Consider the following 16,495-nt stretch of genomic DNA (forward strand, 5'->3'; position numbering starts at 1 on the left):
ATATGCCTGCCAGTGTGAGACCAGCCCCGCCTAATCCATCAATGAAGCTCGAGATGCAAAACACAAAATAAGCCATAACTCTTGTATGAATAAATAAAGAGTTTAGAGTCATACTACCACCTTTCTATAGCCCACAAGCAAGGTCAGAATAAAGATTCATGTGCACGATTCATGCGAAGGTGTCACCTGCCCGTAAACTACACTACAGATTCTACAGGTAAGTAAAACAGTTCATGCAAGGGTGTCACCTACCTGTTAACTACACATACAGATCTTGCAGGCAATAAAACAGTTCATTTGAGAACATTTCTAGGCATGTAGGTATGCCATGCAATGCACAAAATATATTGGACAATCTCTCTTTCATTTAGCTTGTAGCTGGCGGTCATCTCGAGCGTAGACATTACGTTCCTAGGTCAACCCCCTGGCTTCTAAACATTTGACCGCAATTGAAAAGCTTCCAAATATGCTTCTAGGAGCTGTAGATACTGCTAGAAGTATACCTCATCCATCCACCTAGCATCCATATGTAAATAAATTTTAAACTTCACAAGATAGCGTCTCTGAAGTTTGCCACCTACAAGCTTATGCTTCTTGTGAAACACAATCTGCTTTGGCTGTAACTGTTGGAAATTAATGCTCCACTCTTGTCAATGTCACTATGCGGGTGACGGGTTGCTTTATTTTGAAAGGCCCTTTGTATGAGTAGTAGTCGTTGTGTTGAGCACTTGGGCACCTGCTAGTCCCTAGTTTAGACATTGGATGTTGGCCATGTGTGGCCTGATGCTTAGGAAACAAGTTATGTAAACTTGGCACCATGCTAGGTAGTATGCATGTTAGTGCGGGCTGATTTTCTGCACTCGTGGGTAGAAGGAGATCTTCTTGGACACCTTGTCCTTGGGTTGTGGGGCGCATTTGGGGCCAAATGACCTCAAATAGGGCTGGAAGCTGTGCTGTGACTCTAGGTCTCAGTTGTAGTCTAATATGGTTTCAGTTGGATGATGTAGTTAGTTGGGTTCATTTGGATCAGTCGTAAGGTGGCCGACATTGGCTGACCTACGATATGACTAACCCTCGATATGATATATAGACTAGTTCCACAGTCCTCATTTCATATTGAGCATTCAGTTTAGATCTACCTTCATTGCTGTAATGCACCCTTGTATGTGCAAGTCATCGTTGAAGAGAGTCTACCCACATCGCCATCAACGCTCCTTGCTGGAGCATACGGGTGGGCAGATGCCATTAGTTTTGTAACTTTGGTTAGCTTCTGGCGGCTATGGTCATCTAAGCGTGAACTGAAACTTGTGCATCCACCTCCAATGATCACACCCGCACGAACATTCTCACACCTGATTAATGTGTAGTTTTCTACTTTGTTTGCAGCATGCTTTGTTGTAACTTGCTATATGTCAAGGTGTCAAGATTTCAACCTTGCCGATGATACCTTCGTTTTTGTATGGTTGTGCATCAGGTTCCTCGAAAGGGGGTAGGGCATGGAGATAGAGTAAATTGCTATGACCCAGCCACTATGAAATACCTGGGCTTTCTTCAAACTGTGAACAAAGATGAAGTAAGGGCTTGCTCAATAGTAAGTGCAAGACTGATCTTTTACATGTGCTAAATTCTAATCATGCTTTGTTTTGAAGGTTAGAGAGCATGTTAAGCAGGCAAGGATGGCACAGAGCATGTGGGCAAGGAGCAATTATAAACAACGACGCAGGTTTTTGCGGGTTCTGTTGAAGTATATTCTTGAAAATCAGGGGCTCATCTGCCAGTGAGTCCACAGAAAGCTTTTTCTGCATCACAGCCCCCTCACCCACATACACCCATGCACACCCTATGTGCATTTTCAGGTGTGCGTGCGTGCGTGTTTGTGCGTATGTGTGTGCATGTGTGTGTGCATACATTCATAGCCTGCACAGCTTGACTGAAAGGTGCCTTTTCCACGTAAAGGCAACAATTGATGAGGGCTTCTTTAAAACTGCAATGATTGGATTATTAGGCATATTGTAACGCTTGTGTCTTACAACATTTCTCACTGACTGTTTTTTGAACTGTAGGGTTTCATCTAGAGATTCAGGGAAGACACTTGTTGATGCTGTACTTGGGGAAATAATGACTACTTGTGAGAAGATCCATTGGTTGCTGGATGAGGGAGAGCGTTGGCTTAAGCCAGAGTACAGGTAAGAAAGGTTGTTCATCTTAGTAAATGCAAAAAAAGAGTGTGTGTGTGTGTGTGTGAATATATGAAGTGTGGGATGAGGGGTAGCCAGTGATGCATTTTGAACTTGATGATTCTCTGTGTGGCTGTTTCCACATAGGTCTACTGGTCGTGCCATGCTACATAAGACAGCAAGGGTTGAATATCATCCATTGGGTGTCATTGGTGCTATCGTACCTTGGAATTATCCCTTCCACAACATTTTCAACCCTATGCTTTCGGCTGTTTTTGCAGGAAATGCTGTTGTCATAAAGGTAACCTGTTAATCTGACTTTCTGTTCGCTAGCATTCGAAGTGCGACCTCATAGAGTTGATTGTAATGTGCGTCCCACAGTTGAATGCCATTTGCTTTTTCAGAATATAAGCTATCCTGTCTTTTTTTTTGGGAAGAAAGGGGGGGGGTGCTGAGCTGACCACCTTTGCATGTTATGAGCATGTATGAGTGGTGTAATTAACATTAGCCTCTAGACTACAGCATTCTACATTTGCATTTGCTGCACTGTCAAACCATAGACTATGGCTAATTAATCTGCACACCTTGATTAGGAAGATAAAATGTCCTGTAGCTGTCCACCAAAAACACCAAACTTGTCAGCCAAACCCAACCTTGTGGCAAAAGAGCCTTCCATAGAGTTTATATGACATTGAAGACAACAAAGGGTGTTGATTTTGAGCATCCCACGTAGACTTTCTGAGACTTTCATTCAATACACGTGTGCAAGAACAGCTTGTGGCTGTACCTGAGGCTGTGTAATCCCTTGGATCGACAAAGTGCCAGCTGCCTCTGGGTGGAGAGGGCTTGCTCGAGGTAAGTGAAGACCACTTCTCATTTAAATTTTATTAATAATAGCCAAAGTTCTTGATTTGTGCTTTTACAACTTTAGGGCCTTGCTTTTTGGCTCTGGAGTTGCTTTTTGGAAAAGCGGCTTTTAGCTTTTTGATCTAGTTTGATGTCCTCTTTCCAATGGTGCCCTCAGCTCTCGGTCAACATAGTTTGACTTTTTACTTTTTCTTGCTTTTTGACCAAGACTGGTGCTTTTTTTTTCCTTTGCCAAGCTAAGGAACCTTGTTCCCATGTGTCCATCAACCTATCCAAGTGTCCGAGCATGAGTTCCATCATGTGAAAAGAGCTCGGAGGGCCAAATAGTTACACCATGAGTCCCATCTCTTGAGCTGAGAGAAAATTGCTCATCGCCTCGGTGATGAATAAGAAAAGATAAGGTGTCAGAGGGAAGCCTTGCCGGACCGAGCGGGTGAGGGGAAATTTGTCTCCATTGGCCCACTGAATGAGAACTTAGCACTATGAAGTCTTGTTGCCGCATTCAAGTTGTCGCCTCCCAGAAGGTGAAGATGTTGTCTAGAAAGCTCCGATCCTGAACAAAGCTTCTTTTTTTTTTCTAGAAAGGAGACTTCTATTAAGTATGAAAAATTTTACAAAATGGAGATTTCACACCAAGCAAGGTGGAGATCTCAACCAATCAGGAGCCCTGTGCTGCCAATAGGGTCACGAATGAGAGGATGTGAAAAAGATACCAATGTCCCACTCTCTCAAAAACTGGGCGCGCTTCCTCTCCGCAGCCCTCATCCCTGGATTCTGGCCCAGGTAGCCATAATGGTGTGAATAATATCACTCCAAATCCTGCAAAGACACTGAGAAACAAGAACGGGAGTACCCTCAATGGCCTCAGTGCATCTAGCCTTCCAGATATTCCAGGCTGAGATGCTTGCAATAATCTCCCAAGAACTGTCTAACCTTTGTGCCGGAGGGACAAAGTGTGAAAGTGGCAAATCCTGAAGACAACAATGCCGAGCAACTCCTTGCCTAACCAGAATGGCCAAGCTCTTGTCAGTCCCCTCGAACCTCAGCTGAGGCCCAGATTGTGTCAAATGATAGAACCAAAAGAAATGATAGCATCCCTCTTACACAGCACCAGGGGCAGCCCGAAGAAACCTGCTCATAGCCTCAGCTACAATGAGGTACAGTAAGGGGGCGAGGGGACAACCCTGCCTCACCGAACGGGAAATCTGAAAACACTCGCCGCCCCCCCCACAAGCTAAAACAGTGCTATGAGCCTCCCTGTATAAGCAGGACACCCCTCTGATCCAGTTTTGGGAAAACCCCATATGTGCCATAGTGCCCTCCAAAAAATCCCAATCCACTCTGTCATAAGCTTTTTCAAAATCAAGCAAAAGAATGGCAAGAGGTTGCTGACTAGACTTTGCCTTCTTGACAGCTTTCCATAAAGAAAAGATGTTATCAAATATACTCCTTTCTTGGAGGAACCCATTTTGTGTATCATGGATAGTCCTTTGGAGAATCGGTTGCAACCTTATACTCAAGGCTTTAGCTAAGATCTTATATGCAGATCCAAGGAGAGTAATGGGCCTCCATTGTTTGATGTCAGTCTTGTCCCCACTCTTGGGGATAAGGTGAATCAGCCCCTCCGTGAGGAATGGCGGCATCATACCCGACAACCACATTTCTTGAAGGGCAACAATGATAGCATCTCCAATATGATCCCAAAAAAGGATAAAGAAGGCGGGAGAAAGACCATCATCCCCTGGGCATGAACCACTGGAAAGAGCATGTAGTGCGTGAAGGAATTCATCCTTCGAGAAAGGGGCATCTAGGGAAGAACTTATAGCATCTGTAATGAGCCTGGGCATACACTCCCAAACTTTTTGCCGTGCCACATCTCTCGGAGGAGAGGGCACCTCTGGTCAAGAGGTCTGTAATCCAAGACGTATGTGGATGCTTTTCATGTTCCCTCTGAAGAGCAGCAATCCTACGCCTAATAGCTCTCTCCTTGTCCAGAGCCTCCTTCTTCTTGGACAAGGCAGCGCTATGATAATGATGGCTGGTCCTCTCAAGAGCTAGCGCAATATTATGAACGAGGATCAGGACCATCACAAGATCTCCAGATCTCTCTGATCTGAAGGGAGATGTCAGCATCTAGATAAAGAGAGTGGGGGATATGGACACAGGGATAGGCCGAGTGAGCCCCAGGCTCCCTGAGACACAAAACGACGGGGCAATGATCGGATTTGGTGGTGCTAGCATAATAGCAATGGTGCCTCCTCTGTCCAGGGATCAATCATCCACATAAACTCTGTCCAAACGTGCAAAGATGCTCTCATTCCCGCTCCTGCGGTTATGCCAAGAGAAAGATAAGGAGTTTGGCCTTCTGGAAGTCATCCTCAGTCCAGCAATCCCTGCCAAAGAAAGAGAGCGTGAACCTCTCCCATGAGGCTGGCTCCAAAGGGTGTAAACCCCCTTCGTGTCCACCCTTCTTGTCAGAAGGTTGCTCAACCATATTGAAGTCTCGTCCCACTATCCAATGATCAACTTGGGGAATGACATTTGTAATCCAAAAGGCCACTCTTTCACCTCTCACATTAGGTGCATAGATATTCAAGATTCCCAATTTCTGACCCTCATGCATGATCAAGATCCACTGTGCTCTAGCAGGGATGATAACACCGTGCCCAATAACATGAGGCATAACAGATGGTGCCACTGAAATGCAAACACCCCCTCTAGTCCCAACAGCCGAGGACCAGAAGGTGTGGCCAGAAAGCATCTTACCAGTTTTGCCACACTGAGATCTATCCAATTTGTGTTCGTGCAACAAAAGTATATCCATAGACCCTCCTGTAACAGCAGGGTGAAGCTGGTCATTCAAAATGCGCTTCCTACCACTGGTGGGAAGCCCTCCATGGCCCTGAACATTCCATGAGACGATTCTCATGGAAGAGAAGAGGGTTTGACCCCCGCTCTAAGAAGACGATGGGCAGCCTGAGGACGCCTCTCATAATGTTGGAGGACGGGATAATCCACGGGGCAAAGTCCACTGACATTCCCTTGTCCGAGGCCGTGCATAGTACCTGCATATGTACGAGAAACCTGTGCGCCCTACGGGGCATCAAGGGCTAAGGCATCATGCTGAAAATCCTGCAATACATGATCCCCACTGCGCTGAACATTCTGCATATTGCCCCCTCCAAGTAGAGAGGACTCAACAAATTCATCTTGATCCAATATATCATCTCCCTGCAAAGAAGCATGAGCTGATACATCCCTCTGCCCGAAACATCATCTATCTGAGGTACAAGATCCGAGGAGGTCTTCCCATCAATCGCACCAGGGGGCCGGGCGTGAGAGACAGCTCGCCACACCTGGCGGACTGTAGGACGGGAAGGATCCAATGGAGGTGGCGCTTGAGAAGCACGCTTGCGAGGCCTCCTGCGACCTCGAGCCCGAGGGCAATCTCGAGCAAAGTGACCCTGTTGGTGACAAACCCGGCACTGATCGGGTTTACCTACAATCTCCATACGTTGCTTCAAAAGACCACTAGGGCCCGGAAGCAAAACATAGTCCTCAAAGAGCTCACAGTCACGGGCAAGAACCATGACCCTAGGGACAGCATCTGCCGGAGGCAGTGACCACCTGGGCAGAAGATGTCGGCAAAGCGTGGAGGGGTGGCACTTGAAGAACCAGCCCAAAGGCGGACCTGATGGCCTCTAGCATAGGCCAATATGCGCGAGGAAGACCTGGGAATCTGAGAGTAATTGGGTAACGGTTCTGGTCTTCCTCAACAGGGTCAAAATAGCTGGAGTAGGGAAGAAAAAAAACCTTTCTCGTTGGCCACAAAATAGTTAAACGCTCGCTGAAGCTCTCCCCCCCCCCCCCCCTCGCCCTCGCCCTCGCCCTCGCCCTCGCCCTCGCCCTCGCCATCGCCTTCGTCCCTCGCCCCCCGCCTGCCTGCCTTCGCCCGCGCCCTCGCCCTCGCCCCCCGCCTGCCTGCCTTCGCCTTCGCCCGCGCCCTCGCCCCCGCCTTCTCCCTCTCCCTTCGCCCTCTCCTTCGTCCCCGCCTGCTCGCGCCCTCCCCCCCTCCACGTCCCACCCTCCGTCTTCCCCCTCTTCCTTTCGCGCCCCTCGCCCCCCCTTCGCGCCTGCCTACCCGCCTACCCCCGCCCCCCTTTCGCGCCCTTCTCCCCCTTTTCGCCCCCCCCCCCCCCCTTCGCGCCCTTCCCCCCCTTCGCGCCCTTCCCGCTCCCGCTCCCGCTCCCTGCCCGCTTCCCCTCGCCTCCCCCCCCCCCCCCCTTTTTCTCTCCTCTGTCATCCGCCCCTCCCCCCCTCGCTTTCGGTCTTTCCCTCCCCGCTCCGCGCTTCCCCTTGTTTTCGTGCAGCTTGGTTCTTGTAGGACCCTCCGTCTCCGCGCTTCGCCCTCGACTTAGCTTCAGACTCTGATGGAGGCCCCTCCGCCTCACCTCAGAGGGACTCTTCCGCAGCCCCCTCGCCCACCCTTGAGGATACCCCCATTAGGCTTTCTCTTTCGCCAGAAGAGGAAGCGAGCCTCGCCGCAAAGTGGAACGCCTCTAGGTACATTCCACCATTTGCCGTATAGTTGGCACCTGCCCCAGCAGAGGGGAGATCCGGGATCTTCTCCAGGCCCGCCTTCTTGCAGATGTGGGCAAGATCCTGGATGTTTAGTTACTGGGCCACGGACACTACTTGATTGAGTTCGAGACAGCCCAGAGCGTGGCCCAGGTCCTAGCCATGAGTGCCCTTGACATCAGGGGCGCTCGGGCCTTCTTCAGACATTGGCACCATGGTTTCGATCCAGCAGCGGTCGAGCAGGGAGAGCGCCTATTCCATGTCCCAGTTTGCTTTCCTGGACTTTGCCGCGAGTACCTTCCGCTCCTTTCCAGGATAGGATCATTGGTGGGCTCGGTACTTGAGACTGGCCCCACAGCAGCTTCAGTGGTGGCTAGAGCAGTTGGCCTTCCTTCGGTCAGAGTTTTGGTTCTTGACATCGCCTCCCTTCCGAAGGTCATTCAGTTACCTAGGATAGGGGGGGGGGATGGATCGATCAGAGAGTGGAGTTTTCGGGGCTCTCGTACCAGTGTTTTATATGCAGGCAGGTCGGCCACCTGGCCAAGGCCTGCCCTCGCAGGAGACCCTGACCTTCACCGCAGCAGTAGACCTCCGATGGCCCGTCCACAGATGCGGCTCGGCAGGCAGACTCTGGGACACCTGCTCAGCCCACAGAGACCTCTAATTGGCAGCCTGGACAGGGGTGCCGTAGAGGGAGACAACCACAGCAGCATGCCCAGAGACCGACGCAGCAGCAGACACAGCCTCAGCATCATTGGGTTCCAGTGAGGAACAACTTTGCTCCCCTCCAGGAGGAGACCCCAGCGCAGACTGAGGATCAGGAGATGCGAGCGTCCCCCCCCTTCACCTCCACCTCCACCTCCACCTCCACCTCCACCTCCACCCCCCCCTCCCCCGTCCCCCCCTCCCGCCTCGCTTTCACCCTCGCCTCCTCCCGTTCCCGCTCCCGCATTTTCAGCGTCTCCTTCCCCACCCCCTTCCCCCCCCCCTCCCCCTCCGCTCATCTCAGCTCCCCGGGAGGCACTGGTAGTGCCGTGGCGCTCACCTGCAGTCCGGCGGGCACTGAGCACCGACCTTGCTCGTGTACCGCAGAGGAGACCTATCATGCCGATTCGTGCTTCACGGATATTCTCTATCCGCAGTTGGCTGAGTAGTCTCGACACTAGACAGCGCTCGGAGGCTTTCGACTACTCCTTTACACGCCTATTTGGAGCGGAGGGCCCCCATTAGCCAGCACCTATTAGAGTTCATGTGGTGATACTTCCAGCGCGAGGCGAGGAGGCACTTGATTCAACGGTGGCCTTCTCCTTCCCTCTTTTCAGCACTCGCGACCGGGAGTGGACTCTGGATCTTGCTCTTAGTATTTTGCAGACACAGGCAGTTGAGTTTTCTCACCATGTGAGCGACTTGGAGATTACAGATATGGTAGGCCGACTCTGGGAGTTGGCGCATTTCTTTGATACCGGGAGTGCGGATGCCTCCGGGCATCGACACTTGGTGGTTCGCATAGTGGCAGACCTAGCGTGAGACCCTGGCTATGTATGCATACATGAGGATTCTTTCTCCGAGCGGGAGGCAGTCGCTATGGGACACACCCACTGGCGCCTGGTCCGAGACTCTTGTAGCACATTGGGTGGGCAGATTCGTAGTCGCTCGGATGGGGATTACTCTCCATCCAAGCCACTTGCGAAGGCCCGCCGTATGGCTGAGACAGCCTCCACCTCAGCAGGTCATCCATGAGGATCATCTCATGGAATGTACAGGGCCTTGGCGGTGCACACTATGTACGTTATCGTGGTTGCTTGAGGCAGGAGCTTCAGAGATGCCTGGTTGGGGGCACTATTGATATTCTGATGATGCAGGAGCACCATTTGAGTGAGAGCAGGATTTGGAGATATGGTTCGGTGATGCTTGGTAGATGGGACACTTTTTGGTCTGTAGGTTTTGGGCCCTTGGGTGGGCAGGGAGGAGTATGTATGGTCATTGCGGATGCATGGCGGCAGGCCATTGTGGATTGTGGGGTCATTGTGCCTGGTAGAGCGCAGTATGTTATTCTTAGGATGCATGATGAGCACATTGGTGTGCTCAATGTCTATGCGCCCAATCATGCTAGTGCCAGAGCAGAGTTTTGGACCCTTGTTACAGATGCATTGCCCGAGGCCGCACATTGGTGTGTTGGGGGAGACTTCAACATGCTTGAGGACCCGGCCGATAGGGTGGGAGGTAGTCATGTTACAGTGCATGGCACGGAGCTTGCAGCTTGGGAGCGATTTTGTATGACACTGTGGATCACTGATGCATGGCAGCATGAGGCTTTCTCCCATTCTCAGGGCAGTCTTAGTTTTTCTCGGTCGGATCGCCGGCAGGGAGGGACTAATCTATCACGAATTGATCGCTTCTATGTGGGCGACAGGTTCGGGGAGCGTGGTGGCTCCATTGGCATTCTCGTTGGCACCTCTTTCTTAGACCATGCGCCAGTTATTTTGACTCTTGAGGAGAGGACACGGGAGACCAGCTTGCAGTTGAGGATCCCAGAGAGAATACTTATAGACCCCAGTCTTTTTGAGGACATTGAGAGGATATGGCAGGATAGCCAAAGCTCTGACCTGGATGCAGTAGGCCAGTGTGCCCAGGGGCTCATCGAGCTCAGCTCTTTTTTGCACGCTACAGCCTTGACACGGCTGGGAGAGACACGAGAGTGGGAGCGTCGCTTGAGACGTAGCCTTGCTTCGCTCCAGCGCCTTCAAGAGCAGCAGCCTACATGTGAGTGGGTGGCGTCCCAGCTGAGGCAGGCACGCCAGGAGGTTAGAGAGGCAGAGGAGCAGAGACACGAGTTTTACTATCATCGACAGGCCTCTCAGTGGACTCAGCTTGGTGATAGAGTGACTGGGGGGTTTTTTGAGATCATCGGACCCCGCCATGCTCAAGCAGGAGTACGCCAGCTTTGGAGGCAAGACATATCGTTAGCCACTGAGCCCGAGGAGATTAGAGCTATTGCCGTTGAGTTCTACAGAGACCTGCTTTCAGTGGAGCTAGCCACGGAGGCACATGATGCTTGCAGACAGACTGTGTGGGCCCATGTGCAGAGGAGGGTCATAGATCGTATGCGCACAGCTTTGGGTGAGCCCCTTTCAGAGGATGAGCTTGGTGAGGCTTTGAGGGCCCTCCCGTGTCATAGTTGCCCTGGGGAGGATGGATTGATGCCTGTCTTTTTTATGCGCTATTGGGACCTTTTGGGGCCAGGCCTCCGCAAGGGTTTTCAGCATGTTTTGGACACTGGGGTGATGCCACAGAGTTTTTCAGAGGGCTTGATCTTTCTTATTCCCAAGGGGGAGGGAGTGTCAAATGATATTCGGCAGTGGAGGCCTATTACGATCCTCAATACTGTCTACAAGGTCCTAGCCAAGGCCTTGAGTTTGAGGATCCAGCCCTTCCTTGGGGATTTGATTCATGCTACCCAGACAGGATTTGTCAAGGAGCGCAGTATCTTTGACAACATTTTCACCTTCTGGGAGGCGACGGCCCGAGCTAGATTTCTTGGCGAGGACTTGGTCGTTATGCTTCTCGATTTTGAGAAGGCATACGATAGAGTCGACTGGGTTTCTCTGGAGGGCACTATGCTTCGCCTGGGTTTTGAGCCAGACTAGATTCGAGGGGTGGCGGCTCTATATTCCACAGCTCGTAGCTAGGTGTTGATGGCAGGAGGACGGGGACCGAGTTTTGAGTTGACCAGATCAGTCCGTCTCAGGGATGCCCTCTCGCTCCGTTCCTTTTTCTTTTCTTTGCAGAGGCTATGAGCATGTATCTGACAGCAGAGGAGGTTGGTTTGAGAGGACTCCAGCTTCCAGTCCGGGGTGAGGACTTGCTTGATTCTGAGTTTGCTGATGACACGGGATTGTTTTTGCATGGCCAGGAGGCCAATCTACAGAGGGCAGAGCAATTTCTACAGGTTTTTGGTGTGGCTTCGGGAGCATTGATCAATTGGCGCAAGACAGTGGCTTTTTGGATCAGTAGCGCTCCCGCTCCGGCATGGAGCCCAAACCCGGGTTTTAGATGGATTCCTCTTGGCACAGCAGTGCGGTATCTGGGATGCCAGATTGGACTTGATTTGTCACCTGAGCAACAGATCGCCTCGCTTCTTCTGAGCATTCGGAAGAAGCTTTTATATTGGAGTACAGCTCGGCTTTCCGGGTGGTGGTGACAAATCAGGTGCTTTTAGCGACTATGTGATATATCACGTCTTGTTGGATTTTCTCGAGCTCTTGCATCAGCCATGTACAGAGACTGATCAGGAACTTTCTTTGGTCTGGGCGGGATGGTCAGCCGGCCCAGGCTAAGGTTGCTTGGGCAGTTATTACTCTTCCACTGGCCTAGGGGGACTTGGGCATTATAGATCCAGCTGATTAGAGTAGAACCTTGTTGGGGAAGCTTATTGTTCGGGGGCTGCTTCCAGGCGGCGTTGAGCCTTGGAAGGTGCTTCTTTTTCTGCCGGCTGACTGCAGGCTAGAGCTCCCGCAGTTGGGGGCACTTGGGCACCAGAGATACGGTGGATCTTCACAGAGATGAGGAGGACAGGCCTCAGTAGAGGATGGGAGGACAGATTTGCCTTGAGTATCCTGCGAGCTTGGGAGTTGCTGAGATCGGGGCTTTCTTAGAGACCTCCCACTTGTGATGAGGAGCGGGCCAGACAGCCGCTCATCTGGAGCCCCGCGGTATGCACAGAGCAGGGTCATATGCTGGGATCTCGGCCTCGTCTAGCCTGGGGACCATTGGCGGCAGGCCTAGCATGCAGTTTTGGAGATTGGCAGGCCCTTTGCAGTCTCCCGGAGGAGATCCAGGCGGAGAGGCTGAGTCACTTCAGAGGGGGGCTGATTATGAGGGATGACATTCAGGAGGCTCTCACCGAGGAGTGGTTCACGCCTTTTGAGCCAGCGGCCCCACGGTGGATGGAAGCCTTTACACAATTGGAGATCCTGATTGCTGTCAAAGCTTGCACTGAGGATGGTAGATGCCTCTACTATGAGATACAAGATGAGGGCAGTCTTAAGAGAGTGGAGGCGGAGTCGCCTTTGGTCACAGAGTGCATCTTTCAGAGGATACGGGTAGTGGCCGCTGCGGAAGTGGCATATTGATCCAGACCCTGCAGATGTGGACTCTGATTGGTGCATATGGGCATATGCTGCACGTCCCTTGGCCCGGTTCCAGTGGGACCCTGGCGAGTACAAGTGGCATGATCCTTATGCGTCCCCCGAGGCCACAGAGATCATCGTTTTCTAGTACACTGTTCGGTTGGGGAGGCATATTTTGACTGCGAGGAGGACGGTCTCTCCAGCTACATCGGAGCATTGGCGGCTCTACAGGGACTCTCACAGGAGTTCCTAGAGGATTTTTGGACCAGGCTCTGGGCTAGCAGACAGGCACGCAGGATCTCGGCTTTCCAGTGGCTGGTTGCCCACAGGGGCTCTGCAGTTGGCACCTGGCTTGTCTAGAGTGGCCTTCCGCCGGCCTGCGTCCAATGCGGCCACCCATTGGAGACACAGCGACATTGCCTATGGGACTGTCCACAGGTGCAGCAGATTTGGCTGAGGATTCTGCGCATTTTGGCCCCCCTCTCTCCAGAGGGAATGTATACGTGGGGAGCCACTGCTTGGTCGACTTCGTCAGGGCTAGCTCTGGGATACGAGACGGAGCAGGCCAGCCAGGCCATCAGATTCATTGGGGGCCTGCCTCGCCTTGTTCCTTCACCGGATTTCTCGACAGCTGGCTGGACACAGGAGAGGGATTTACGATGGAAGCTCCTCAGTAGCCTCACCATATAGTTCACCTGGAGAGCCCATTGTTTCAGGGCCTTTGAGGAGAGACTGGAACCACCAGCAGAGACTGTTCAGGCTATTTGGTAGGAGTTGATTCACACCCTGCGAGGCTAGTATGACCGCATCCGGGGCGACTCGGATCGAGCGATCTTGCGACGCCAGGCCTTCCACACCACTTGGCTCAGCGGCCCTTTCTATACTCTACACGCGGGTACCCCCCGCTAGCACTACAGGCCACCTGTTTGGATTTTCCCCCCTCCTATTGTATGATATAGTCCCTCAGTTATTTGTACTTTTCTACACCTAGGGAGAGTCTCCCTAACTGCCTTGATTGGATCTCTGCTCTGCCTTCTTATGAGCAGGAGAGGGTTTGTAGCCCATTGGGCTTTTTTCTTTTTATAACTAATGAAAGGATCTTTTCATGGAAAAAAAAAACCTTTCTCAGGCCCAATGGCAAAGGGCTGCCCTTCAAAACCTCTGAGGCTGCGTCCTCGGAATCAAAATCCACTTGGAAGAAACCGCTTCCAAGCAACCTGACATCTCGAAAGTGTGGAGCGAGGTCGGAAGGCAGAGCCGCCAAGACCCAATCTCGAGCCTGGAGACGGGAAGGGTGAGATCCAAAGATTTTGGCAATGAGGGTCGTTTTGGAGTCTTTCTCAATTTCGGTGAAGAGGACCGCGAACTCGTCTTCGGAAAAAACAATGGTTCGCTCGGCCGAGGGAGAATGATTAGCCATGATGCTAATCGAAGAAGAAGGCCGACTTGAACCCGGATGAGGAGCAATCCGAACCAAGGGGAAGAGGCAGGCAAGGAGGCGAAGGAAAGGAAGGGAGGGTGGAAACGCTGAACTGCATGTCCCTTGATGGCGAGAGCCATTGACTCCGTGTCCCACTCCGTCCCCGGGGCTGCACTCAAAGGAAAAGAGAAGACCATCGTGCCACTCCTTGGCGTAGAAGCTCTTGAGTGGTGAAAAACCACACAAATCCGAATGGGGGCTACTGTCTCCTCGAAAATATTTGTCCCTTCTGCCGGAAGACATCGGAAGAAACTGTAATCCACAGGTAGCCCGAAGATCGTGGGCACCCCCTAGGGACTCTTGCGGGAGAGCCCTCACTAGGGAAGCGGCATGATCATCTCAACCGGCTAAGAGAAACGATGAATCAAGTAGTGAACGAAACTCACTGGCTGTCTCCGCTCTGGGATGGGGGCTGCTGGAGGGCGACGAGAGTGCTCTGGAGAGGCGGAGGGTGCGGGGAGGGCAGGCTTAGAGAAAGAGGATGGGGCAAAGGAGAATGTAGCGGGAAGGGTCATGGGCGAGGATGGCAGAGGAGGAGGAGGGGGGGGGTGGGGAGAAGGTGGCGGGTGGGAATGGGCCTCCGAAGCCGGAGGGTGCTGGGAGGTGCATGCCGGGGGATCAGTGGGGTCAGTAGGCCTCATTGCAAACTGAGAACTAGAGGAGGAATCTCAATGGGGAAGCGGCCGCCAAACTAGTGGGGCCGGAGGGATCCTCGCAGTGACACGAGAGGTCCTGGCATTGACTAGTGGGTGCTGTGATAAATGCTCGAAACGGTTCTCTGATAGAACCGAATCCTCCTGTACTCTGCCAGCCTGGCGCTCTGCAGCTATAACTATTTGGCCCTCCTAGCTCTATTTCACATGATGAAACCCATGCCTGGACACCAAACAGGTGGAAGAAGGCATGGGGACAGGGTCCATAAGGTTTGATTAAGAAAAAGCACCATTCTTGGTCAAAAAGCAAGAAAAAGCCAAAAGTCAAACAGAGTTCACCGCGAGCCAAGGGCACCGTTGGAAAGAGGAGACTGAGCCGGACCAAAAAGCTAAAAGGCACTTTCTCAAAAAGTAGCTCTAAGGCCAAAAAGCAAGGCCATAAAGCTAGAAAAGCAAAGCACCAAAAGTTGAGTAATATTTTATTAATAAAAGTACAAAGAGCAAAAGCAAAGGCAAAAAGGGAAAAGCAAAGCATGAAAAGGCAAGTCAAAAGCATGAAGGCTTTTTGGCAAAAAGCAGGGTCTCTTACAATTATAAAAAGGATTGGACTTCTCTTGTAGTACCATGAACAAGTCATCAAAGCGTGGCTATCAAAGTTGACCAACACCATCAGCGTGGAAGAGAAAACCTCATTTTCTTCATCAACATCTAGAGCGTGGAGGTGAAGACCATCTTCTTCGTTGTTGTCATCATCTTCATCAACGTTATGGCTTGAAATTCCATCACCACCCTGCTGCTTTTGTACTGCCTAACTTACTGTGCGCTGCCAGCTGCAACAGCCAGCGCCTATACGGCTGCAGCCAACGTGCCACCTTTTGCTTGTCTGTTTCACCATCTGCACCTGCTGTACTACCTGCTAACCAGCGCTGCTATCTGTGCTTACCAACATCGTCAACACCAGCGCTATTGCCACCCACTTGTGCGCCCGTGCTGCAGCCAACTGAATCAACGCCTCCTACGCCAGACACCTGTCGAACTGTGCACTGCCACTTGGCTGCCATACACCTGCTGTGCACTGGAGATTTGCTGTATGCTTGCTCCTGTCCGCCATCGTACCTCCTGCGCTTGCCGGCTGCTGCCAGCATTTGGCTAAAACCCCGCCGTCAACCGCCTGAGCAAGATCAACACTACTGCTGGCTGAATCTGCCCGCCTTTATTGTGTGCCATACAGCTTTCACGTAACTGTTGAACGACAACTGGAGCTGCTAACTGCACTATACGTCTATCTGCTATTCCCTGCTGTGTTGCCGTCAATTCTGTCCTGGATAATACGCCAACTGAACGACTTCTGTGGACTATTTTCTACTCAAGATTGGGCAACAGAGTTTACAACTGGTCATCATAAGCTTCGTCTCTTGTGTTGGGTTTTATGCTGTGTATGTACTATGCACCCAGAGGAGTGCTAGTGATCATCAGTAGATTACTGGGGCACTTTTTACTTCAGTTAGTGGAGGTTTTTTCCCCCAGTTTAGCTTAGTTTCACTTATAAGCAGTTTATAGGTGTTTTGGTCCACCCGGCACATTTTATGGCCGGACATGTGAACACATCTC

The 16,495-nt window shown here is 51.6% G+C and overlaps 1 protein-coding gene across 3 annotated transcripts in view; it reads left to right on the plus strand.

Moving 5' to 3' along the window:
• Positions 1–16,495, plus strand: part of ALDH22A1 (aldehyde dehydrogenase 22A1) — a 72,339-nt gene that overhangs the window by 16,787 nt on the left and 39,057 nt on the right. For all 3 annotated transcript variants that reach the window (XM_086821720.1, XM_086821721.1, XM_086821722.1), the window contains exons 3-6: positions 1,475–1,573; positions 1,650–1,777; positions 2,064–2,186; positions 2,325–2,478. In XM_086821720.1, coding sequence (XP_086677846.1) covers positions 1,475–1,573; positions 1,650–1,777; positions 2,064–2,186; positions 2,325–2,478 — 504 coding nt within the window. The remainder of the gene's footprint in view (positions 1–1,474; positions 1,574–1,649; positions 1,778–2,063; positions 2,187–2,324; positions 2,479–16,495) is intronic.

Source organism: Cibotium barometz, chromosome 27 (assembly GCF_041138505.1).
Source record: "Cibotium barometz isolate CiBa-2024 chromosome 27, ASM4113850v1, whole genome shotgun sequence".
NCBI classification, from domain to species: domain Eukaryota; kingdom Viridiplantae; phylum Streptophyta; class Polypodiopsida; order Cyatheales; family Cibotiaceae; genus Cibotium; species Cibotium barometz.